Source organism: Watersipora subatra, chromosome 7 (assembly GCF_963576615.1).
Source record: "Watersipora subatra chromosome 7, tzWatSuba1.1, whole genome shotgun sequence".
Taxonomy (NCBI): Eukaryota; Metazoa; Bryozoa; class Gymnolaemata; order Cheilostomatida; family Watersiporidae; genus Watersipora; species Watersipora subatra.
The window spans coordinates 41,728,755-41,756,522 of record NC_088714.1 but is presented as its reverse complement, the minus strand read 5'-3'; the positions used below and the strand labels follow the sequence as shown (position 1 = coordinate 41,756,522).

Genomic DNA, 27,768 nt, shown 5'->3' with positions numbered 1-27,768 from the left:
TCTGGTTTTTATTATTGTTTGTCTTCTCGTACCTCTGGTCTTATTAAACCTCTGGTTTATATTATTGTTTGTCTTCTCATACTTCTGGTTTTATTAAACCTCTGGTTTTTATTATTGTTTGTCTTCTCATACTTCTGGTCTTATTAAACCTCTGGATTTTATTATTGTGTCTTCTCATACCTCTGGTCTTATTAAACCTCTGGTTTTTATTATTGTTTGTCTTCTCATACTTCTGGTTTTATTAAACCTCTGGTTTTTATTATTGTTTGTCTTCTCATACTTCTGGTCTTTTCAAACCTCTGGTTTATATTATTGTTTGTCTTCTCATACTTCTGGTCTTATTAAACCTGGTTTATATTATTGTTTGTCTTCTCATACTTCTGGTCTTATTAAACTTCTGGTTTTTATTATTGTTTGTCTTCTCATACTTCTGGTCTTATCAAACCTCTGGTTTATATTATTGTTTGTCTTCTCATACCTCTGGTCTTATTAAACCTCTGGTTTTTATTATTGTTTGTCTTCTCATACCTCTGGTCTTATTAAACCTCTGGTTTATATTATTGTTTGTCTTCTCATACTTCTGGTCTCATTAAACCTCTGGTTTATATTATTGTTTGTCTTCTCATACTTCTGGTCTTATCAAACCTCTGGTTTTTATTATTGTTTGTCTTCTCATACCTCTGGTCTTATCAAACCTCTGGTTTTTATTATTGGTCGTCTTCTCATACCTCTGGTCTTATCAAACCTCTGGTTTTTATTATTGGTCGTCTTCTCATACCTCTGGTCTTATCAAACCCCTTATTTTTATTATTGGTCGTTTTCTCATACCTCTGATCTTCTCATACCGCCGATCTTCCCATGCCTCGGGTTTTATCATACTTCTGATCTTCTTGTTTGTCTGATCTTCAGGTTTGTCTGATCTTCTTGTTTGTCTGATCTTCACGTTTGTCTGATCGTCTTGTTTGTTTGATCTTCTCATGCTACTGGTTTGACAATCTTCCAGCATCACAGGCCTTTTGCTAAGAAATGTTAAATGTCCTGCTGATACAGTTCACCATAGCTTTTGTTATTGCTCTGTTGTAGAATATCTATAAGCTTTAAAAACTGCTGCCATGGCTGAGCAACCAAAAACAATAGCCATTGTTGGTGGAGGATTGGTAAGCATTATCTTCTCAACGTAATTAGCATTCTTTCATGATTCTTTGAACTACTTGCATTATTTTTAGTATTTTGTTTTTAGGGTATATTTTTGTTTTACCACTTGATACATGTACCGTATGGGATGTGTTTTACAGGTGGGATGTCTGCAAGCTTGCTATCTAGCAAAAAGAGGATATACAGTTAATGTCTATGAAAAGCGTTCCGGTATTTATTCTCCCATTCGGATGATTTGCATAACCATTGTTTCTTGCGTAAATAGTTCTTTCCCTGCTTAGTCATGATTTCTAGTGCGAATGTATCTTTGCCTTTTTCTTCTTTTTCTGTTCATTTTTCAACTTTTTTACCGTTCTGCTAAGAGCACATTCCTTTTACACTCTATCACCTTTTTTCCTTTTCTACAAATCTTTTTGTTTTATCAGCCACACAAATTATTTGCTGCCTTTGGTGAACCATATCTTTATATGAGATTCTCACTTGAAGAGGCTTTTCGGGATGCTAAATAAACAGACATGTGATTAGCTGAATTTTTTTTCTTACTGGACAGCTCCATGTCACAGACATCTGATTTTGAATGGGAAGTAAATAGTTCATATTCTGTTTAGATATGAGGAAAATAGACTTTGTGTCAGATGGCATAAGCATTAACCTGGCTATGAGCACTCGAGCTATTGAGGCCCTCAAAGAAGTTGGTCTAGATCAGGTGGTTCTTGAACAGACGATTAGAATGAAAGGGAGGATGATACATGAACTGGATGGTAGGTGCTGGGACTATCCATATGGTGGCAAGGACGATGTGAGTTTATTTCAAACTTAATAATCGTAATCATGTGTGCACACTTACTATCCATATACTGGCAAGGATGTTTTGAGTTTACCTCGTACTTGATATTCATAATCACGTGCACACTTTTACTTTTTCTCATCTATAAGACGCAATTCATTCAAATAATTTGTTGTTAACTCTATATCACAGGACGATGAATGTGTTGCTTCTCTCCTTATCCTTTTACTTGATTCTATCTGCTAAGTGTTCCTCTAACAGTTACAAAAGTATGATTTCATATACAGTCATACCTCGTCATGCGAGAAGATTGAGATTTGAGCAAGTTGCTGCCTTGAGATACAAGAAAGAGAAACCCTTGAGATACGAGCCAGTTTTCAATGGCCATTAAATGGCCAAATATTCGAGATGCCGCTTCCGAGAACGGCATTAATCAGTCTTTCTCGTCTCATCAGTTTAAAAAGGTTTTAATATTGTCGGTTAAAAGTTATGGTGGAAGCGAGGCAAAAAGCATCAAGCCAGAAACAGATAATAAAAAATTAAGCCGAGGACAAAATTAAAATTAGGTAAGTTTAGGAAAAGATTGTCTCTTAGCTTTAGATGTTTGCTTAGTGAGCTAAATTTATTTAAGTTAAATTCAAAGTTTATGTTGGTTACATAGTGTCACAAAAGTCTAGTGTGCTAAATGCGTTGCTGTAAAATCTCTCATACACCATCGTTGGTCACTACATCCGTCTCGGAAGTAGGAACTCCATACATTACTGCACATAGTGATGTTTCATTTTATTGGAGATCATCACCACTTGTTTTGCTTTATGAGCATAGGTACTGAATTACAATGGTACAAATACATTTTTCACTGTAATATCCATTTCAAGCTGCTTCTTTTCATAGCATGGGAACGGATTAATTTGTATTTAGTTACTTTATACAGGAAATATTGCATTGACATACGAGCACAATGATGTACAAGCTCAGTCCCAGAACGCATTAAGCTCATATATTGAAGTATGACTCTAGTTACAGTTTGTAGTCAAGACAGTTGCGTAGTTCTCCACAAATTCACTGTCTGGATTCAGCACGTGTTATATTCTCCAAAAGTTAGCGTCAGCAGGATAGGATGGCTGTGATATTTTAGCAAAATTCTTATAGAAGGTTAAGTGACTATTATGGATTGTTTACTAATAAGTAATAATATATTTCTTTTTAATTATGTATAAATGAAATGTCATGTCGACTTCCAAACAGCTGCACAGAGTTGCTTGGAAATCGGTGTTTAGACTATCGATCGTCCAGTGAAGGTTTTAATAAAAATTTTCTCTAGATTTTAATGTTTTCTAAATTTAATTTCAATTAAATTAATATATATAACATCATAAAAATCATTTCTGTTATCCACCATCCCAGATTTTTACCGCTTCACTTAGTAACAGATGCAAAATGACAAGTTTTGATATTTAGACTGCTATAATTGTTTTAAATTTTGCGCAAATATTTATAGAAGTTAGTTTTTTTGGTAAATTTTATTAACAAAATTGTTCTTTTTTGTATGATTTCAGCTGTAATTGCCTGTTTTACTTGCCTCGATCAGGCTGATTGTGTTATGAGAAGACAAATAATTATAGGAGTAATCGAGCATTTGACAACCAAAGTATATAAATTAGAGAGAAAGAAGAACATTTCATTTTGCTTCCACACGTCTGGCTTCATCATTTGTATGTATGTTCAGTTGTTATTCTGTGTACAGCTGCCAATGATGACCCTTATCATGGTTCAACCATCAAACTTCCTTCAAGTTTAACTAGTTATATCCTTATCTGGCAATTCTGATTTGTTTTATAGTTTATCAGATCTGTTGGGAGGCAGAAGCTGAATGAAATATTGCTGACAGGTTAGTCTTTGCGCGTTACATTATTAGCAACCTTATCATTGGTTTCATGATTGTAGTCACTCTGTCACTCCCAAAGGTGTTCGCTCAAATTTTTTCATCGATCAAACATGAACTTTTACAAAATTCTAGTAGATTTTAACAGAAAGTTTCAGTATTTTTTGCTATTTGCAATTGTTTTTTCATATTTGAGGTGATCTGACAGCTAGAATGTTGTAAGATTAAAATTGACAAAACATTGACAAAAGCGGTTAAAACGCTAATAAAACATTTTTGCAAAATGACATCACTAGTTGCTATAGTTGATATCAGCTATTGCGTTCAAGTTGCAGCTTTACACACCTCTATTCTGTCAGTCTCTTTGCTACTATAGACATAGACATACTTTTGCTTGATCTAAGCGTTTTAACCACGATCAAGTTTTGTCAATTTCAATCTTGAAACATCCTGGCAGTCCGATCACTTCAAACATAAAAATCAATTGCAAATTATAAAAATTACCAATAATTTCTAATACAATCTACTAAAGCTTTATTCATCATTAAAAGCACCTGTATGCTTGTGCTATCGGTTTGTTTCTTAGAATTAAGGAGTAGCTAACAAATTATTAGTTGTGTCATTAAATGTAATCGGCATGAGCTAAGGCTATTCCGGAACACTACATAGGTCCATGTGAGTCATGCGCTAGTGATGCTATCATGTGTTGCAGCCGCTGAAAAGTATCCTAAGGTGAAAGTTCACTTTGAAATGAAACTTCAGTCATGTGACTTGAATCGTGGTCATCTCACATTTCTAAACAAGTAAGTAAATGAATGGTTATTAAATTATAAATTATCGACCGTAAGGTATTGACAGTTCAGCATCGACTGTAAGGTGTCGAACTGTAGGGTAGCAACTTACGGTAACAACTGTAAGGTATCAATTGTAAGGTATCACCTGCAAGGTATCGACATTAGATGTCGACTATGGGGTGTCAACTTTGAGGTATCAACTGTAAAGTATTGACTGTAAGGTATTGATGGTAAGGTGTCGACTGGGAGGTGACGCATGTATGGTCAACTGTAATGCATCAATTGTAAAATATTGATGGTAAGATGTTGACTGTGCGGTATCGGCTTCAAGGTATTGACGATAAGGTGTCGACTGTAAGATGTCGACTGTACGGTGCTGACTGTAAGGTGTTGACTGTATAGTATCAACTGTAAGATATCGGCAGTAAGGTGTCGACTGTGAGGTGTCAACAGTGAGCTATCGCCTGCAAGGTATCAACTGCACGGTATCGATTGTAAGGTGTCAACTGTTACGTATCGGCAGAAAGGTATCGACTGGGAGGTGTAGAGTGTAAGGTATTGACTGTGCGGTATAAACTGTGCAGTATCGACTGTGAGGTATCGACTATGAGGTATCCACAGAGAGGTATCGACAGTAAGGTATTGACTATAAGGAATCTACTGTAGGGTGTTGACTATAAGGTATCCTACTGTAAGATATCACACTGAGGTATCGCATTGTGAGGTATCGACTGTGAGTTATCAACAGTACGGTCTTGACAGTACGGTATCAACAGTACGGTATCGACTAGGGATGGCATTTTTTGTTTGAAAAGGTGTTATCGACTATCGTTGGAGTTGTCCCACCGATAGCGATAGTGTCGAATTATCAATGAGCAGACAGAGTTCACCGATAGTTATCGCGTGACTTGGCAGCTGGTAAAATAGTGCCTGACAAGATCGAGAATTGTGAGAAGGGATAGAAAAAGGTGTTCGAGTTATCAGACCGTTCAAGTTATCAGAGCACTATCACAAGTCCATGTATTTATTAGTAGATAAATGTACATATACAAACTATATACTGTATAAATCAAACGCATAGATGGCTTGTTGCAAATTAAAAGGCTTCTAGTGTAAAGTTTAAAAAAATTTCATCAGAAAGTATAGAGACTTTTCTATCACTTGAGATTGGTTTGTTGTTTTAGGTGATGTGATTGCCAGGACGTTTTCAGTTTAAAATTGGAAAAACTTGATCGCTGTTGAAATGCTCAGAAAAAAAACATCTTTTTCTTTTGAGCGTTTTAACCAAGATCAGGTTTGCCGATTTTTTTTTAAGTTTATTCGAAGGTTAGCTCACTTTTCCTAGCTTTCGGAGGGCCATCGCTAAGTGGCTGTTTGGCAAAATTTGATTTTTGCAAACCTTTAGAAAAGTCGTTAACGAAAATATTTTGCCTATCATGGTAATAACGACGTCTAAGAACTACTAAAAGTTGAGGTTTATCTCTATGGCTTGGAATAAAGTGATATTCTAAAGCGATAACAACCGTCGCAGTAGCCGTTGGGCAAAAAACTGTTCGAGTTAGCCAAGTTGAGGTCGAGTTATCTAAAGCAATTTATCATTGCGGGGGAACAGACCAACCAAGTCCATTCGAGTTAACCATATGTTTGAGCTATCTGAGGGCGATAACAATCAGGTTATATCATTTTTATTATTCGATAACGATATACTAGTTTCGGATGTTTCGATAGGCTAAAAATAGGCAACATATTCATATCGAGAAAGACAATTATCGAGCTATCGTGCAACCCTAGTATCGACTGTGAGTATCAGTATGGTTCGTTTATGGCACTTGTTCATGAATATATATTTTTAGTTTTTGATAGATTATCATTAAATAACTTATAAATTTGCAGATTTATAGCATATGTTTCGCGATCTCAGAAACCATGGTTGAGTCGCAAATTACGAAGTTGAGTTATTCGACTTTGAAGCTGCAATAACTGAATTTTATGGCGCCTTTCAGTGCCTCGCGTTGCGCGTTCACAACTCGAGTTGTACAACTCGAGTTGCACAACTCGAGTTGTGAACACGCAACGCGACTTTTCAAAAGTAAGGTGCAATATATTAGTATTATGGTAGCATAACCGTAGATCTGGTTATATTAACAATGGGTACATCAATAGGCACCCGTTAGCTAATAGAAATTAAACTATGTATGTATGTACTGTAAAACTAGAACTAAATGGCGAATTATAGTGTGCCGAGTTTGCAACTCGAGTTGTACAACTCGAATTACACAACTCGAGTTGTACAACTCGAGTTGTACAACTCGAGTTGCAAACTCGAGTTGTGTAAATATAACTCAAGTTGTACAACTCGAGTTCATCAAAACCTAAGCCGAGTTCTTTCAACAGCAACTCGAGTTCAACAACTCGGCTTGAGAACATCTCATCGTTTCATTTTCTCTAGCTATATGGAATTTTTTTTGTGCATCATTAAACGCCGTTGAAATAATTTCTATGTTCATTTTCGGTGTTCATTCAGTTTCTTGTCAGATTCTAGAGAGATGACTCTTTTTTCATTTGAAAAAGAAGTTGCCCGGCTGCGAATTTTTTTCCCAAACAGGTTTACATACGGCAGTAAAATTTTGGCTCATGATTGGCTTTAGAAATTGAGTTTTAGTAACCAAAACCTACATCATTACATTAGAAATCAATAGTTATAATTAGAAAGGAACATAAAATTCTAAATAACGTAGTAAAACTGATGTTATCATTCAAAAAGGGCTGTTAAAACGTAAGAGGCGCTCACTTAAAACTCATTAATTTAAGCCATTTTGAATAAAATTTTGGAATTTTGTGTTCCTCTCTACTTATAACTATTGACTTTCAATGTAATGATGTAGGTTTTGATTACTAAAACTCAATTACTAAAGCCAATCATGAACCAAAATTTTACTGCCGTATGTAAACCTGTTTGGGAAAAAAAATTTCGCTGCCCGGCTCTCATATAGATTGTTTTTTAGTTTGCTTTTACATTCTACAATTGTTTTTGTCTCTTTATATTTATAAAGAGACAGAAATAAATATGCGCAAATCTCGCCAATATATATAATTTAAATATGTATATATATATTTAAATTAGTATTATTAAATTTCTGTGAATGTTCTGTAAATGAGACACCCCAATTACTCACTTTACTTTTTTTACAAACCCGTGTTAGTTTTGCGTACCACAACTCGAGTTCATCAAAAACCCAGGCCGAGTTGTACAACACGGCAACTCGAGTTGTACAACTCGAGTTGTGAACACGCAACGCGAGGCACTGTAAGGCGCCATAGAATTTATAATATTGATAACGATTTTGGCAATACGTGCATCAGGACCAATCAAAGAGTGATCTTTCTGAATCTGAAGTCAGTTAAGCCAATAGAAGTCTCCAACCCTCGGGAAAAAACCCTTAAAACCGTTGCTACGCTAAACAGGAAGTACTGAAAAATGGCGTCCGATAAAAGTAATCATTTCTTTTTTGCTGATTTTAAAGATAACTCCATAGATATAGTAAACCCTAGATTGGCGAATAGCTATCATTACAATGCAGCAAAAGTGAGGCCTATAATTGGCTGTTGTTCTCACGACGTTACGTCGCAGTGATGTGCATCCAGCATCAGAGCATTCAGCCGTGCAATGAGTTTAGTAATGAAAGCATGCTTGTCCTACTAGTTTGTAAGCCATAAACGTTACAATAAGACCAAATTTTTGGTGAAATGTCATCAGAGGATACTACAACACCTCAGGTATGTGAACCCACAATAAAAATTTTAAATACTTGGTAAACCTAACCTTTGCACATGTACTATACTGTACTATGTAAGAAACCACTGGAAACAAACTAATTACCAACTCAACTGAACTTATTTGTCTTATCATGGTCTATGATTGTTCTGAATTGAAAGTGAAGTGAATGAATGCTTAGGACTATCAAAAGAACGAGTGTCTAGACAGGTTGCAACAACAAATATTACAAACTTGTCTCTCAGCTGATAAGGTTGTAATCTAGCTTGGTATGATTGATCAAATGTCTTTTGTGTTTCATTCCAAGTAATGTAATGATATTCATTCTATTACATGTATGTATTGTTAATGTTTAGGCTAAGAAAAAATTAAGCCGCAGCTGGTGCTGTGCCTATGGATGTACAAGCAATCCTAAGCAATGCCCAGATCTTGCGTTTGACCGGTTTCCAAACGAGAAACGTGCTGAAACCCGTAATGCTTGGGTAAAGGCGGTGTGACGACAGGATTGGACTCCAACATCAAGCTCTGTATTATGCAGTGGACATTTTCAGAAAGACTGCTACAAGATTCCACCAGGTATTGGAAGAAAACCAATGCTAAAATCTGACGCAATACCTACAATATTTACAGCTTATCCAACCTACCTTCAGCCAAAAGCTGTGAAAAGACGGACACCAACCATAAGAACAGAAAGCCTGCCGAAATGTGGAAGAACATCTCAGACAGCAGCCAGTACCATAATACCTAACCCTGACAATACTACACCTGGTGATACTACTATCCATGATGATGAGCAACCTGCAGTTTCTGGCAGTCAGGACACCCCTACAGCCTCAACAACGAGCTGCCGACGTGGTGGTAGACCTAAACAGCCTGCTGTCACACGTATCTCAATATTAAAAAGAAGAATCAAAACTCTACAGCAGAGAGTCCGTCGATTAGAGCAGAGGAATTGGATTCAAAATAATTTGATCACAATACTGAAAAAGGACAATAAACTTGACAATATAGAGCTTACATCGATGGATGGATGTCTAGAAGAATTATTGTCAAATGAAACCACAAACAAAGCTAGAAAGACTAAAAAGACTTACAGCAAAAAGGTAAAAGAGTTTGCCATAACATTGTTCTATTATTCTCCCAAGGCTTATGAATACCTGCGGACACAATTTACATTGCCAAATGCACGCACTATCCGATCATGGTTTGAAACAGTAGAGTGCCAGCCTGGCTTTTTGACAGATGTCATCAGGAATTTGAAGAATGCCACCGCAGATCTGTACAGCCTTGTCATTGACAGTATGGCAATTCGTAAACGACTGATTGTAGATAAGGCAACAACTGAAGTACTTGGTCATGTTTCTATTGGTGATAGTAATAAGATGGCAACTGAAGCTTTAGTCTTTCTTCTGGTTCCAGTATGTGGGGGGCAGAGAAGCCCAATTGGTTAAAAACTATCTCGTCTAGTTATTTTCAGTCATGTCTAATGGGTGTTTAAACCATAACTGCCAAGTACAACCTTTATCGTTGCATCGATGTACATGAGACACGCCGATTCCGTTTTGGTACTCAAAATAAAGATTGGCTTACTAACTTTCAAATTCATGAAGGCTTTTTTTACAGCATTTCAATATCTGTCTCGAAAACAACACGTTCGGCGCAACAAGTTTCGCCCATATAGATATATGTGACGTATACTAGCTTTTTAGGAACAGAAGTTGGGGATATGTTTAGTCCGGTTTAGAATGATAAAGATGGGTGTCGTAAAACCCATTATTATCTAAATTCAGCCTTAAAAATTAACTTAGTCTTTTGGGAAAAGTAGATAAACTATTTAAAACTCATGGCTTGTTACAGCTCATAGCTTGTTACAGGATGTTTAATAGGCTGAACGCCGAGAAAAAGGATCTCAAAAAAGCGCAATATCAACGCTAGCTTGTGCTTTTCTTGGCGTTCAGCCTATAAACATCCTGTAACAAGCTACAAGCAATTTTAAATGTCATCTCATGACATTTAAAATTTTAAATGTCCTAAAATAACATTGTAAATGTTAAATAACTTCTCAGTCCTTTCATAAAAAAACTGAGAAGATTTTGATGACTGAATTTAGATAATAATGGGTCTTGAGCCACCCATGTCTATCATCATCGTCTAACATTCCCAACTTCCAATCCTAAAAAGCTAGCATACATCACATATCTATGGGCAGAGCTTGTTGTGCCGATTGTGTTGTTTTTGAGACCGAAATTAAAACGCTGTAAAAAGCTTCATGACTTTGAAAGTTAGTGAACCAATCTTTATTTTAAGTACAAAATCGGAAGCAGCATGTCTGATTTACCTATAAACTACAATTTAAGTGGTACGTGACAGTTATGGTTTAATACAGTGGTCCAACTTAACTGCTTCTAAATCTCATTTGATTCAGTAGTTATTAGTTTAATTTCTAGTTGGTTACTCTTTGTATTATCAATGATATAGGAGCTTCTAAATCATTGGTATTATCCATTACCATGTGTGTAAGATTCTTGCCTTTCTCATCCAAAGTCAGTTTTATATGTTATCAATAAAATATGCAGTCTCAGATGCACAAACTATGGAAAAATTGAGCAGTTTTTAGTGCTAAGTCAATAGGAGTTAATAGATCAGCTGATTAGCTTTGCACATCACTGTGACGTTGCGTCATGCTAATTATAGGCCTCACTTGTTTTGATTATTCGCATATCTAGGGTTTACTATATCTATGGATAACTCTGACATTTTGGACACTTTTAATGAGCACTTGGTATTCCAACTGATTCCAGGAGCAATGAAAGGAAAGGGAGTGACGATGATTTTTTCCTAACGATTATTATAAGATTTAATTATAAGAATAACTATTCCATTTTACAAGATCGTAGTATCTAGTGTCCGATGGTGTGCAATATTTTACTGCTTTTATTTTTTTAAAGATTTTGTTGGTGATACTACGGCTGTGCCCTAAATCGCGATACTGCCAAGCCGGTTTTAATATCTGCAAAATTAAAAATAAGTAACACAATTTCTAATAGATATACAGCTATTTCTATGACAGCCAGCTAAAATCTGTTTAGATTTTTAAATTCAGCATAAGTTTTTGTATATAAATACCGAAATCTAGGTAAATATCACAACTTATTGATATTGGTTGCTATGACGTTTTGAAATGTAAACAAAAATATGCATTGGTTTTCATTTCTCAAACTTTAACACCAGTTTTCTCAGAACTATGTTTTTTGCACTATGGTGAACGCTCATTCAGTTTATTGACCATAAGATCTGCTGTAATGAAGCTAGAATAAAAATTTTTTTTGCAAAATGACTGAGAATTTTCTAATGCTGAATAACGATTTGAGTGCATTCAGTTTTTCAAGAGTTGTTCCCTCTCGGTTCACCAATTCAGAAGGAGAAGACGACTGCATATGAACCGAATTGTATATCACGATTCGATTCAGTGTTTGCGCATGCCCACACAGTAGCTTCCTGAGCAAATTTTCGTGACAGCATTGATCGGTCAGCAAATGTGTTAAGAGTTTTTTTATCCAAATTGTAGCAATAATCTTGACTCTTGCCAAATTAACTCACGGGATGTTTTGTAGTTAAGAGACTTATATTTGTAATATTTTATTATGGCATTAATCTTCATTGATTGTATTTGTCCTTAACATATTGTAATGTTTTTATTTTTATCGCTAGAGCAGTTGCCTTCCTTTTCTCGGTTCGATGCGGTTCATAATGCCCATCTGAGTAAACTGAAGTAACAAATAAAGATTCGGTTTTATTCAGTTTTCAGGAGAAGACAACTCTGAAATTAAATGCATAGTGCGAGTAGACATCGAACAGCCCTAGAATTTTCTCCTTCTGCTGGTGTAGATAACTCCAAATCTCACACACCTGACTTAACCATGGTTTTTGAGATGATGACCCATATTATTTAATAGCATCAATGTGGTGATCTGATCTTACAATTGATTGACGCTCGTAACTCCTCTTCTATTGCACATAAAAAAGCTAGTTTTGGCTGCAAACTGTAGCAAATGTATCAATGAGTGCAATGCGCTTTTATGCAACATTAAATATAGATATAAAATAAAATACGTCTTCAAATTTAAAGGTTGACTTGCAACAAAATTCACATTACCGTTATTTGATATGAAAAGATTCACCATGTCTTACTCTGTTGTGTTGTAGGTGCAAAATATGTGGAAAGGTGATAACAAGCTCTTAAAAGCTCAAAAACGAACAGAAAGTCGCAGCCACACGAGACCACCGTAGTTTAGATTCCCTTTCCAAAACGGCTCAAATGTGATGTACTTGTGAGAGATGGTTTCTGTTTACACTTTCTTGCTACCTTATTCGTCGAAATATTTTCACAAATATACTTCACGCATTCAATAAAACCATGTCTATTGTTCTTACGCATCTGTTTTATCATCATCGTAATGCTGTCACTTTTAGCACTGATATCTTATAACTTACCGTAAAACATCGTTAAACCTTTTAACCTTAGCTCGAAGGAGTACATATCATTGTCTGATAATCATGACGAGCCTGTTGGTCACCTGTGATAATCGAAAAGGGCTGCAAAAATTATTTGCGAAGTATTGAGTCACATGATCAGATTACGACTTGACGATTGAATAATGCCGAAACGAAACTGTAAAGTAGCGAGCATCTATATTTGATACGGGATCTTCAGTAAAACCCGAAGTGTTTGTCATAAACTAGTACTATGATAAGTTTTATATTGAGCTTTTTATTGGCCTTTCAATTCACGTGAGAACATACGTGACAAGACGATAACCAAATTTCGTGGTTACGTCATCGAAATAAAGAGATTCCCATCTACGGCAGCTTTTCGTTTTTGAACTTTTAAAAGCTTGTAATCACATTTCCACATATTTGGCACCTACAATACAACAGAGTAAGACATGGTGAATCTTATGAATCAATGATATCAAATAACTGTAATGTGAATTCTGTTGCAAGTCAACCTTTAAATGAAATAAAAATGGAAAGCTCCAACAAATTGCAAAGCAGGGCAAGGTTATAATATCATCGTAGGTTAATTGCAAAGCAATACATATCAAATGGTAGAGATCTTGCTCGGTTTCTCAATGCATATTTATTAAGAGATCTTTGACAAGTTGGAGGTAAGTTAGCAGATTTATTGCATCCAAAAGGTTTAATATCATCGCTCCACCGGAAAGAGAAGGCAAAATATAGGCGACATTCGCTTCGCCCGGAAAAGAGTTAAATTTATCTTCCGAAAATTCTGACGAGCCATTTGAGAAATACAATGCCAGCATCTATTTGAATGCAACTTTCAATTGACCGCCACCGCAAAAGAAGGGTTGAAAAACAGAGCGCGATAGCGTTCAATTAGAGGTTTTACGGTAACTTTACTGTAACACTTGTTAGCACCGTTCTCTGGTTGTATGTTATTTCTTTGGTAGCTTGTTGACATTTGTTGTCTTTCAAATGTAGGGAGAATGAGAAGGTAGAAGATACATCGGACTTAATCCTGGGTTGTGATGGTGCGCATTCTTTAGTGAGGAGGGAGATGATTAAGTACACAAGAATGGACTTCAGTCAGGCATATATTCCGCATGGATATGTAGAGATCAGCATGCCAGCCAGAGTCACCTCGGTAGGTATGTTAGAGTGAATCATAACTGCTCTCTTCGCACCGTTCAATCAATTCTCAATTCTTAACTGAACTCATTCAATTTGAGGTTGTCACTAGCATGAGATGAAGTGAAGTTATGTTATTAAAACTCTATAATGTTATTAACACTGTTGTTATGTTGTTATTATTTTGTTTTGTTACTAATACTCTGTTATGTTATTCATATTCTCAACTTACACCCTTTCTACTGCAGGCAGGCACCGAGTTTGCCATGCAGCAGAACTACCTACATATCTGGCCTAGAAATGAGTTCATGCTGATTGGGTTGCCTAACCAAGATAAGTCTTTCACCGGCACCCTTTTCATGTCCTTTGAAAGGTTTGATCAGTTGAACACTCGCAAGGATGCCCTCACCTTTTTCAAGGAAAGATTTCCTGACTCGGTTGATCTATTCGGAGAGTAAGTTACATATATGTTTCTGCATGTCTAATTCTATTTTTAGCTGTCTCAAGTTTCTCCTACTCAACCACTTTCATGCAACTATAATCTTCAAATCTTCATATATATATATACTGTTAATGTGAGTTTATACAATTATCGAAACATTTTCCAGGCTTTCAGGAGCCGTCATTCCTTCCCTCCTCTGATCAACTTAATTGTTTCTTTAACGTAGTTATTTTGAGAGTGTCAGTTTTGTGTTCTCAAGGAATGAGGATGAGTGTGAGTTCATTCGTTTGGTACTTTCACTCAAGTTCAGCTTTATTGTCCATATTTTAATAGTGTATTTGACTGCTCAGTATCTTAGCATTAGTAAGATAACTCCAAGTACTCTGTAGAATAAGCTTTAGTTTATCTGCAGTAAACTCCTTTCATGGCTTCAGTACCTCAGCAGAGTTTAGCATCTCGGAGGCTTGGCAGCATGGGAGGAGCTTCCTATCGCTATGGTCTATGCTTGCAGTTCATTTCTTCTTTCAACTCGTCTTCTATACAAATGCTTCTTAACCTTGTCGGATATATTGAACCCCATCGGTTTCATATGCGCTTTCACCGAACCCTTCTTTATTGAAAAATAAAAATTTTTCACATTCACGTCATAGGTATTTGTTTTACTGGTGCACAAATTGAACTGTACATTAAAATCACTGTTCAAAGAACAAAACTAATACAATGCATGAACTTACAATAAATTACATATCTTTTCATAAAGACATGACCTTGCAAATCAGTATGACTTCTGCTGTTGCCTTTGAGAGATTACTTCTGCGCCGTGACCTTTGCTGAATTCTGAGACTGACATACTGGACTCCTAGGGTTCCATCAAACTAAGGTTAAGAACCACTGGATCTTCTGTTTTGCTAGTTGAGCTTTTAAGTTTCGTTCAAAGCTTCAGATCAAAGCTTGTGTGTTTCTCATACGAACCAAACCTTATGCTTTGCATTTTTTTCCTATGAATTCTGTGGGCGTAATTGTACCCCCCTCAAAAAGAATTATTTCACTCTCATTAGACTTTAGTTTCCTTTGTGATCAAACCTTTATCGACTGCAGTTTTTTCTGCTAATAAGGATAAAACAAATGCCTATCATTATTTTTACTGCTATTAATTGGCCTGATCAGCATACCGCATGACACTCGAATGTAGATATCAAATTAATCTTAAAAAATTTTCATAATTTCAAGTTATCTAATTAAATTCCTACTGTGGCTTTATTTGGATGAAAACAATAAAAGTTTTGTTGTGGCTTTAGAAAAGTTTTTTGTTTTTAAGCATCAAGCAAATGGTCACTCACTATGTTGCCTTGGTAGACTTAAGCAATGATTTGATCTTTGTGCCATCTTCTTGCATATTATTGTACCATGTGGGTGAAGTAAGGTCAAGGTCTGAGGTCAAACACCTGAGACACTAATTTGTAATGATTAGTACTATTTTTGAGTGACAGTACTTGTCTGTCATTGGTTTGATATTTGCAGTGCTGGGCTAGTAGGCTATGACTTTGTGGGGAAGAGAGGGGAAAGAGAAGGGGTAGGGGAGAGAGATGGGGAGAGAGAGAGTGAGGGATATGAAGAGGGAGAGAGGGAGGGGAAGAGAGAAGGAGTAGGGGAGCAATAGAGAGGAGAGAGAAGGTTAGGGAGAGGAAGAGAGAGGTAGATGGGTATTTACTGAAAGTTGATTTAACTATGAGAGTTATGGGGAGTGTTGATCATGCTTTGCCATATTTTGTTGCAGCCGCGCAATATGTAAGCATAGCATGTTATTCAGGATTGGGAAAATAACTAACAGAATAACACACAATTTGTAATACCTGTACATAAGATATTATGGTTAAAAAGGTTAATGTTTCCAGGGAACATCTATTGTCAACATTCGAGAAGTGGAAGGTATCCGGGCTTATCTCTGTCAAGTGTAATCCGTTTCACTACAAAGATAGATGCGCCCTGATGGGTGATGCTGCTCACGCCGTTGTTCCCTTTTATGGACAAGGAATGAATTGCGTGAGGCCTTAAATTATCATGCAATTGGATCTCTTACAAAATATATTTGGCTCAGTATAGCTCGAGTGTGGTCAGGTTATGTACTTTCAAACGTTATGTTTAGGGGATGGAGGACTGTCTTGTTTTTAAGGATGCTCTCGATGCTCATCCAGACGATATGGGTAAGTATACAAGTAACTTATTCTTTGCTATTATTAATTTATTAGTAGCTATTAAGTGACCTGCTGCCTTTGTGTCAGCAGGTCAGTCTGGTTTATTTATCTACTGATATACAGTGTCGAACTAATCTGTACTAGTAGACAGCAGTCACTCCGATCCAGTAGATAGTAGGGAATCACTTTATGATAGCAGGAATTAGTGAATCTCTATGTACTAGCGGACAGGAGCGAACTCTCCGGTATTAGAAGATAGTAGTAAATTGCTCTACTAGTAGACAGTAGTGAAGTAAACTGTATTAGTAGACAGGAGAAAAGTAAATTGTATTGGTAGACTGCAGTAAATCATTATATACAGTACTAGCCAACAGAAACAAATTACTCTGTATTAGTAGAAAGGAGTGAGTTACTCAAGTTAGTTGTTAGTAATGAGCCTCCATGTGCAAGTTTCTATGTATTATTTATATGCACTTTTATCGAAGACCGTTCACGTTACCTACTCTGAAAATGTCTGACAGTAAGACAGTTTATTGCAAAACCTTTGAAGTTTTTAAACATACCATAGAGTTGTCTTCTCTATTCTGTTAGCGCATAACTCCAATACATTTGCAATATAGCATCAATACCATATTTCCAAATATATAGCAAATTTGTTGGCATATATTAACCAGCTGCTTTGGTCCTGTGTAGCTTCTAGCTTCTAATCTTTGTATGCAATAGATTGCCTTAAACCAATACAGTGTGACTTGTTTTCTCTGTTTGCGAAACACTAGTATGAAATAATTTAGGCAACTCAGTTTTTAAAATAATTAGATCTACAGAGGTTGTATAGATCTCTGTTCAATTTATGAAAAGAATTAATTCACTCTTTGTATTTAACATTTCTGCCGAGACCAAACATTTACAGCTACAATTAACTACAAACATTCTCTTTTATTTTAGGCTTAGCTCTGGAGGATTTCAGCAGGAGACGTACTGCAGATGCCCACGCAATCTGTGACTTAGCAATGTACAATTACATAGAGATGAGATCTATGGTAAGTGCATCTCTTATCATTCAAACTCGTGCACAAAATAATGGAGCTTCGCTCCATTATTTTGTCTTCTGCTATCATGATTGCAGATTGTGTATCTATAACATTTACTGATGCAGTTCATAGCCTTCTCAATCATTTGTGCGGTATTCTAACATGGAGTCTGCATGCATGTTGGCAGGTCAATTCCAAATTGTTCCTGTTGAGGAGGAAAATAGACAGGTTTCTGCATTGGCTGATGCCACGCACATGGATACCTCTCTATAGCACAGTAACCTTTAGTCGACTTCCCTACTCACAGTGCATTTCCAACAAAGCCTGGCAGGACAAGGTATGTTCTGCTGTCTCTGGTTTTCAAGCTATTCAGACTTCTGAAAAATGATTTGACAAAGCGAAAGTATGAGTATAGACATTCCTTTCTATTCCTGATACAACGAGAACTGTCAGTTTTTAAAAAGGCTGTTTTCACTGCTAAAAGTTTTCTTAATGTAGTAAACATAAATGGGTCAGTTATACGAAACAAGGCTAACAATTAAGATCTTGACTGATATTGATATCCGGGATGAGTTAACTGATCTTGGAATACAGTAGTCCCTCACTTTTCAGTTAGTGGGAATCGGCGTGCTCCGCGATAAGTGAAAATCCGTGAAAGCGAAACTAGTTTTTTGAAGTATAATATGTATGAGCCAAAATTTAGCACCAAAACTGCTTTCTAAACAATATTGCATTTATTTTCTATATAATAGGTGAATTAATTGAAGTTACATTGACTGACTCAGATTATACTTCAAATAAGTCTCAGTATTGTAAGCTGGAGAAGTTTGGATTTTTTCTGGTCTGAATATTTGTACCTATGATTAACTGGATTTGGTGTGAGAAGGCAGTCAAATGTTTATAAATGTATTTTGTGTATGTTTATTTATGTATTGAAATTCTTTTACTTTTTTTAGTTAAATTTTTATTTAGTTTAACTCACATATTTTAACCGCGATGTGCCGAAACCGCAAAAGGTGAGCCACGAAGTAGACAAGGATTACTGTCTTCATCCCTTCATCATTTGTTCTATCACACCGCTTACAGCATTCTCTTATAACAGGGGAGGTGTAGGCTAGTATAGGTTGGTTCAGCATTGTGTTATAACAGCGGAGGTGTGGGCTAGTATAGGTTGGTTCAGCATTTTCTTATAACAGGGGAGGTGTGGGCTAGTATAGGCTGGTTCAGCATTCTGTTATAACAGGGGAGATGTGGGCTAGTATAGGCTGGTTCAGCATTCTGTTATAACAGGCGAGGTGTAGGTTAGTATAGGCTGGTACAGCATTCTGTTATAACAGGCGAGGTGTGGGCTAGTATAGGCTAATTCAGCATTCTCTTATAACAGGCGAGGTGTAGGCTAGTATAGGCTGGTTCAGCATTCTCTTATAACAGGGGAGGTGTGGGCTCGTATAGGCTGGTTCAGCATTCTGTTATAACAGGCGAGGTGTAGGCTAGTATAGGCTGGTTCAGCATTCTCTTATAACAGGCGAGGTGTAGGCTAGTATAGGCTGGTACAGCATTCTGTTATAACAGGCGAGATGTAGGCTAGTATAGGCTGGTTCAGCATTCTGTTATAACAGGCGAGGTGTGGGCTAGTATAGGCTGGTTCAGCATTCTCTTATAACAGGGGAGGTGTGGGCTAGTATAGGCTGGTTCAGCATTCTGTTATAACAGGTGAGGTGTAGGCTAGTATAGGCTGGTAGAGCATTCTCTTATAACAGGCGAGGTGTAGACTAGTATAGGCTGGTTCAGCATTCTGTTATAACAGGTGAGGTGTAGGCTAGTATAGGCTGGTACAGCATTCTGTTATAACAGGCGAGATGTAGGCTAGTATAAGCTGGTTCACACTGTATCGCCGAATGACGGTGTTGTATTCTAGCAATAGTTATTGTCAGCACCTGCAGTCTGACAGCAGTTACCACAAGGTCAGGTGTGATGAATTGTCTTGCTAGTAAACAAGAGCATTATATAGTTAGCCAGCAATAAACGAACATTCAAACTGCAAACGCTCTCTCCAGCTCCTATTACCTTACATTCTAAAGATACAACAATGGCGACGAGTTTGTAAATTTTGGAAGGAGAGAGGCTAGTACGAGATAATTAGCTGGCATATAATTCTGGGATACTATTGTGAACATGGCTATGGCATTGGATACAAACACGAGCCATATCAAAGCCTTTCCAGTAGCTTCAGACCCTTTGACTGTAGGGTCTCGTTGGAAAAGGTGGAAGAGAGGTTTCGAGTACTTTGTAGCTGCTAGAGGCGTCACGAAAGCAGACCAGAAGAAAGCATTACTGCTAGATATGGCAGGTGAAGAGGTACAGGATATATTCGATGTGTTACCGAATGGAGAAGGTGATGATAGCTATAAAAAGGCAATGTCGGCCATAGACAGTCACTTTCAAGCTAAAACTAACACAACGTACGAACGATCAGTATTCAGAAGGACAGAGATTAGATAAGATGAGACTGTGGTCAATTACATCACGAGGCTTCGTCAGTTAGCTTTGACATGTGAGTACACAGATGTAGAGATAAAAATTCGAGACCAAATTATCGAGAAACTGCCCTTCAGCCGATTGAGAAGAAAACTCCTTGAACAAGGCTCTGACTTAACACTGACTAAAGTAGTATCAATAGCGCAGACAGAGGAGGCAATAAATCAACAGAACACTGAGTTGGGTAGTGAAGTAAAGCAGGAAGAAGTGAACAAGGTTCTAAATAGTCGAGCTCGACAATTTACGGGAAATACGACTGCAAGACCCAAAGCAACAAGAAACACAGTTTGCTACCGTTGTAAGGCTACTGATCACATTGCGTCATCAGATAGCTGTCCCGCACGGGGAAGATCATGTAATGTCTGCCACAAAAAGGGACATTTTGGTGGTGCTAGATTCTGTAAAGGCGTACAAAGCAGTCGTAATATAAGCGCAACTGCAGCCGTTAGTGATGCTGCAGATGATGATGTCGCTACTCTGTTCGCTGTTAGCGATCTCCTAGATAGTGAGGGAACGACGGATGATGGTATGTTCAATATAGCTCCTACAAAATCGGCGCGGATAGTGGTAAGAATAAACAACATTGCATCTTCTGTATTAGTCGACTCGGGTGCGTCCAGTAACCTAATGGACAAGGCCACTGCTAAAACTCTAAAGTGCCAAATCAGGCCTACAAATAAACGACTCTTTGCTTATGGTAATAAATCGAGGTGCATTGATTTAATTGGTGAAACTGATGTTAATGTTGTACCTGACAATGGTAAATGTGTGCATGCTACTTTTTATATTTTAATGGTACTGCTACCGCACTACTAGGTAGACATACATCTGAGCGTTTGGATGTGCTGAGAGTAGGGCCGACTAAGGGGGAGGTGAATGTTGCTTCATCTGGTTCTGCTCCTGGTGATTTGGATCCGTGGTTGAGTCGGTTTCCCGAGTGTTTTGCTGGGGTTGGTTGATTGAAGGATGTGCAGGTTGCGTTGCATATTGATTCTGGTGTGAGGCCAGTAGCTCAGCCGGTGAGACGTATGCCATTTGGACACAGGTTGAAGGCAAAGGCCAAATTGGATGAGCTTCTAGCATCTGATATAATTGAGAGGGTGGAAGGGCCAACACCATGGGTCAGTCCAATAGTCACAGTGCCCAAAGATGGTAATGACATTCGCTTATGTGTTGATATGCGTCAAGCCAACAAAGCGATAATCAGAGAGCGCCACCCTATTCCCACAATCAAAGAGCTGCTATACAATCTCAATGGTGCCAGATTCTTTAGCAAGATTGATTTGAAGTTGGGTTATCATCAGCTCGAGTTAGATGAGGCTTCCAGGGTTATTACTACGTTTGTTACTCCTTTTGGTGTATTCAGATACAAGAGGTTGAACTTTGGTGTCGCTTCCGGATCAGAGTTGTACCAATATCAAATCCAGAAAGCAATATCAGGATTGGCCGGTTGTCAGAATTATGCGGACGACATAGCGGTATTTGGATCTAGTCGAGAAGAGCATGATACTCGACTGAGAGAATTTTTCAAGCGTATGAGTGAGTTAGGCCTGACCCTCAATGGTGATAAATGTAAATTTGGCATGAGCAAGATTTTGTATGTAGGTTATGATATCTCTGACAAGGGTGTGTCGGTTAGTGATAAAAAGGTTAAATCAATTGTGGAAGCGAGAGTGCCAAAAGATGTGGCAAAGCTTCGTAGCTTTCTAGGGCTGGTGAATTTTGTTGGCAAGTTTCTTCCTGACCTGTCTACTCATGCGGAACCACTCTATCGACTTATAAAGTGCCCCAGTGGTCAAAAACCAAAGGTAGACAGATTTAGGTGGGGCAAAGAGCAACAGGCATCATTTGTGAAAATCAAAGACATGATGGCTAGAAGTGAAACTTTGGCATATTTTGATCCTAATGCAAAGACTACGGTTACAGTCGATGCAAGTCCATATGGTTTAGGTGCCATTTTGAGTCAGATGATTGGTGGGTGCGAAAGGGTCATAGCCTATGGCCATCGCAGTTTATCTGACGTGGAGAGGAGATACTCTCAAACTGAGAAAGAGTCATTGGCGATTGTGTGGGGCTGCGAACATTTTGCTATTTATTTGATAGGTATCAAGTTCTATCTGGTCACTGATCATAAACCGCTGGAGTTTATCTTCAGCCGTATAAACTCTAAACCATCTGAGAGGATTGAGAGATGGGTGCTCAGGTTGCAAGCTTTCGATTATGAGGTTGTCTAGAGACCAGGTTCTATGAATATTGCTGATCCCTTGTCAAGGCTGTCGGCCAGTTCTAAAGAAGTGTGACGTGTAGATAATGTGGCTGATCAATATATTATGATTGCTAAGTCAGCGGTTCCCAAGGCTATGTCGTTTGATGAGGTAAAACAGGCGGCGATAAAATGCCAGGAGATGACTCACATAAAACAAGCACTGCTAGACGGTATGTGGTCGAGGTGTCTCCCCGCATACAAGGCAGTGATGGTTGAGTTAGCGGAGGTTGACGGTGTGGCCATAAGGAGAAACCGAATAGTGATGCCAGTATCACTAAGACCTCAGGCCATCGGGTTGGCCCATGAGGGCCATCAGGGTATGACCAAGACCAAGCAGCTCTTAAGGTCAAAGTTGTGGTGGCCAGGAATGGACAAGGAAGTGGAGGATTTCTGTAGTAAATGTTACGAATGTCAAGTAGTAAGCGCACCCTGCAAACCTCCGCCTATGTCTAGTACAAAAATGCCTGATAAACCTTGGGACCATGTAGCTTGTGATCTGATGGGTCCTTTGCCGAATAGTGAAAGTGTGCTGGTTCTAGTAGATTATTATAGTCAGTACTTTGAGGTCGCATTTCTGAGGTCAACAGCTGCTCCGAAAGTCATAGAGGTTGTTGAAACTGCATTTTGTCGATGGGGGATACTGTTGAGCTTAAGGACAGATAATGGTCCTCAGTTTGTTAGTGGAGAGTTCCAGGATTTTTTGAGAGAATATGGGGTTTACTGCATGTCCACAACGCCAATGTGGCCGGCTGCTAATGGTGAGGTTGAACGACAGAATAGAAGCTTGTTGAAATCCCTTAAGATTGCTCATCTGTCTGGTAAAGATCACAAAGCTGAGTTGAGAAAGTTCTTAATAAGTTATCGGTCTACGCCTCATTCTATAACAGGGGTTTCACCTGCCGAGTTAATGTTAGGTAGGAAGTTAAGAATGAAACTCCCCTGTTTGGAGAAAACAGGCAAAGAAGCTAAAGATGGAGAAATACGAGACAGGCAAGCAATAGCTCAAGAAAAAAGCAGAGAGTATAGCGACAAGCAAAGTGAAAAAGTTCAAATTGAAGTTGGTGATGAGGTTTTGGTTCGTCAGTCTAAAGCGAATAAGCTAAGCCCAACTTATCAAACAGAGTCGCAACAAATTGTAAGCAAACAAGGTTCAGAGGTTGTTGTCAAATCAAAAGAGGGATCAGAATATCGAAGAAACATCTCTGATATAAAGCCAGTTGTTCGAGATTTGCAAGTCAGTCAGTCTCCAACAATGCAGTAGCCTGTTGTGGTAGAATCCTGATCCACTAGAGTGAGGGCACCACCCGAAAGGTATGGGCCTGTGATTACTCATTGAGGTCGGCTGTTGTTGGTCCTTTTATTTAGATTAATCGTGTGGTTTGTGTTCTGTCCATAATGTCATACAGTGGGGGTTACTCTCGCTACACTGAATGCCCAGATGTAGTGCGACTAGTGTGTGGTAGACTAGTTAACTTACATTGTTTTGAATTACACCTATTATATAATATCAGTTTTGCTTAATTTGCTTTTCAGTTCTGCTTTATTTGCTGCTATGATTTCTCAGACTGTTACCAGTTTTGTTTATGAGAAAGGAAGGGTTGTTGTATTCTAGCAATAGTTATTATTGTCAGCACCTGCAGTCTGACAGCAGTGACCACAAGGTCAGGTGTGATGAATTATGTCTTGCTAGTAAACAAGAGCATTATATAGTTAGCCAGCAATAAACGAACATTCAAACTGCAAACGCTCTCTCTAGCTCCTATTACCTTACATTCTAAAGATACAACAGACGGCATATTCCTTTTGGCGTTCATCGTCGATTATGTGAACCGTAAATCGGTGGCATTGACGAAGCATTGTGGATATGTCGGGAAAGTTTGCAGCTGTCAAACTTTGCCAATATTTCACCGAGCATCAATGACTACCTTTTTAATATGAACCATTTCGGCGATAGTAATTCGCGATCATGGATAGCGTTATTTATATACGAGGTCTGATCCAAAAGTTCCCGGAATGAAGTTGTATACTCGTGCATATTTGCACGATGGAAAATCCCATTGCAGCGTTGGCAGGTAAACACCTCTGGAGTGTTGTCACAAAATTTCAAGCTGCTATGACGACGTGTTCTCATGTGAGCCGACGATATGTCAAGGTCTGTCAGGTGCTTCCGTCGACTTTTTAAAAAATTTTATCGTCATGTCTAATAAACCAGAACAGCGCATTTGCATTAAATTTTGTGTAAAATTAGGGAAAAATTTATGTTTTCTTTAGACCAGCATCTCCAAAAGCAATAGTTAACATTTCAACTGTCTGAGTACTTGTTTTCCCTTAATTCGCACAAAATCTAATGTAAATACGCTGTTCCGATTGATTAGACATGACGATAAATTTGTTAAAAAAACGACGGAAGCACTGGACAGACCTTGACATATCGTTGGCTCACATGAGAACGCGTTGTCATAGCAACCTGAAATTTTGTGACAACACTCCAGAGGTGTTTCCCACCCAACCCTGCAATGGGGTTTTCTATCGTGCAAATATGCACGAGTATACAACTCCATTCCGGGAACTTTTGGATCAGACCTCGTACATTTATGATAGTCGCTGCGAGACTAGTATTTGATGCAAGCATCCGAAAACAAAGAGGTTTCTTCGTGAGAATTTAAAACAAATGAGAACACTATGTCACAAAGTATTTGCTGATGCAAACTCGGATGGGTTTTTGATAATGTGAACATTGTTATCATCGACGATCACCAAAGTATTGTGGCATCAACGCCAAGATACGGAGATATAGTGTGAACCCGCCTTAAGTTAAATGTGCGAGAACATTATTTGTAGTTTCCATAAATTTATTTCCATGTGCTTGTGTTACATATCACTGATGACTGCATGTTCATCTCGTCAAGTAGCATTCTCTGCTCGTTTCAGGTTGTAAACCGTACCCTGGCTGGTCTATCATTGGCTGGTGGATTTCTCACACTTCTCTCCCTGCTCCAGCTCTTCAGAGAGCGCCTTCCACTCACAGTTACTGTATCTTATAAATAATATTCTGGTCTCACCAATCTTCTGCGACGACTGTTTCACCAAAGGTTTATAAAAAGCTAGCATTCGCTGTATCTTTACTCTGCATTCACCAAGATTTATGTTCACTTTAGTGACTAACGATAGTTTTATAATCATTTAGACGAAGTTAAAAGGTTTGCCAATTCTATTGCTAAACTTTTTAATAATGATTTTATATTTGAATACCTCGTGTTGATTTTACAGGTGTATTAAAGTTTAATATATCTTGTTTCCTGGAAAAAAATATTTCAAAGAAAATTGAACATGTCGTTAATTTGCTAAAATATACCTGCATAAACAAATGTAAAAATCAGCAATTGGTGAGTTGATGAGCAATGTGTATTAGGAAATTAGGCTGTGGGCCGAGCAGGCAAAAGAGCTCTAGAAACGATGATCCGTTGACACCCCTTTTCAGTGGAAATTTCTGCAGTGATTAAGACTAATTTGGGTATGGATCATTCAAAACTGAAGAGTTGCCACGGCTGCCATTCCAACTTCTATGAGAAATTTGATAAAAATAATATTTTAAGATTTATCTCCCCTGTAAATAAAATTCCTTCCATAGATAGAAGCATCAGATTTTCAACTATTATTATAATTATTTTGCAGTGATTTATGATTTCAGTGGTGAAGTCAAAATTCATCTTCTATCTATTTTCGAACATTCCATATCCTATGATTGTTGCACGCACATGTGAACTATATACATGTATATACGTATATGTACATGTGTATATAATTGTATGGTTTAATAGCATTATTTTGCAAAATATATTCAAAACACTATAATTACGTTTTATAACCTGACACTGATGAATCATAGAAAATAATAAGATACAAGATAAGTGCATTCATGGTTTGAGCTTTGACGTGACTTGTGTAGCCCACATACATGGCTCCCAAGAAATTAATTTAATAAACATTGACTAAGCACACAGATCAAACACTTAGTCACTGTCTAGAAAGCTGGGAACAAACACTTTTTAAATAGCCTGAAAGGCCTGTTTCCAATGGTGTATGCCTTCAACTTGTCTGCAAGGGCTCCCAGATTCACAGAACATGTTATCAGAGACTGACTAACAACAGCAAAATTGAGCTTGGTAGGAGAAAATGCAGTGAGGTGAGTATTTTTTTAGTCCTGCGTTAGTTTACCACTCAAACATTTAAGGTGAGATAACGGGACTTATAATTATTCTATAAAATAATTATTATGTAATTCAAGTACATAATTAATAATCATTGTTAAGATGGAAGTAATGCTGACATTGTAATCTGTACAAACCAGTAGTGGTGGCTACTGATCAAGATGCTTGCATTCAGTTTGAAAAATAACTAAATTTCAATTCAGCCAGGCATTAATCATTAGTCTTGCCCCCCCCTCCCTGTATTGTTTTGCCAACCAACTTGTACTGATATGGCACCAATGATTGACATCATATGGCCCTACAAGCAACTATGGCCCTCACAACGGATTTAAACTCCTATTGACATCTTCAAGCATGATTTCGCTTAAACAACTTGCTAATTTTGCAAGCGGTGCATCTGTCTACACATGTAGATGGATTGAAGAATGCTGCTACCATCAAACAGGAAGAACGTGTACTTTGTAGAACTTTGATCAAGATGTGGTTGCTTTAGAGATGGCCTCTCATAACAAGTGCTATGACAAGTATATCTGCGTAATGCTCGATACACAACTGCGTAAGCGGTGAAAATGTTAATCAATCTTGCCTCAACAGAATCGATGAAGATTGTTCACTACTTACCTATGGTATCTTGGAGCTTTTTTATGTAAGAGGACAAGCAGAGAGCTGTGCCTCTAAGTGCAGTTTGTGGATATTACAGCCTAGGTTGCCAGAGGAAAACTGAGTTAGAAACCTTCTCAGAGGACTAGTTCATATCTATAGCAGACATGATCAAACTACCATAAACGCAGAGACTCCAAGCTATTAAAGATGTGGGACCATCCTTGTGGATGCCATGGCGCTTATCCAAGCCCTGCCTGCCAGTGCCATTTTTTCAACATTCCATCAACTTGCTGATACCATTCTTGATGTGCTTATTGCTCATACTAAGAAGTGCAAGGCTGCTTGTGTGGATTTTGTGATCGAAAACTATTGCAAGAATAGAGCTACTACAGCTACTAAGCTCGGAGATCAACTTTCAATGTGAAAATCTCATAGGT

General features: G+C 37.8%; 1 protein-coding gene and 1 pseudogene across 2 annotated transcripts; both read left to right on the top strand.

The window, feature by feature from the left end:
- The first annotated feature begins 1,103 nt into the window (after positions 1-1,103).
- LOC137399377 (kynurenine 3-monooxygenase-like) lies at positions 1,104-25,893 on the top strand. 2 transcript variants are annotated; one of them, XM_068085458.1, is made up of 12 exons: positions 1,104-1,157; positions 1,296-1,365; positions 1,764-1,954; positions 3,785-3,833; positions 4,540-4,630; positions 13,899-14,061; positions 14,294-14,499; positions 16,383-16,530; positions 16,634-16,691; positions 17,628-17,722; positions 17,901-18,050; positions 25,449-25,893. In XM_068085458.1, exons 1-12 carry the CDS (start codon positions 1,113-1,115, stop codon positions 25,563-25,565), a joined length of 1,383 nt encoding a protein of 460 aa, XP_067941559.1. In that variant the 5' UTR covers positions 1,104-1,112; the 3' UTR covers positions 25,566-25,893. The 2 variants fall into 2 exon arrangements, with proteins under 2 accessions (XP_067941559.1, XP_067941558.1); XM_068085457.1 differs by having other exon boundaries at positions 13,899-14,065; positions 14,298-14,499.
- Positions 19,889-23,778, top strand: LOC137399621 (uncharacterized; annotated as a pseudogene).
- Positions 25,894-27,768: the final 1,875 nt, after the last annotated feature.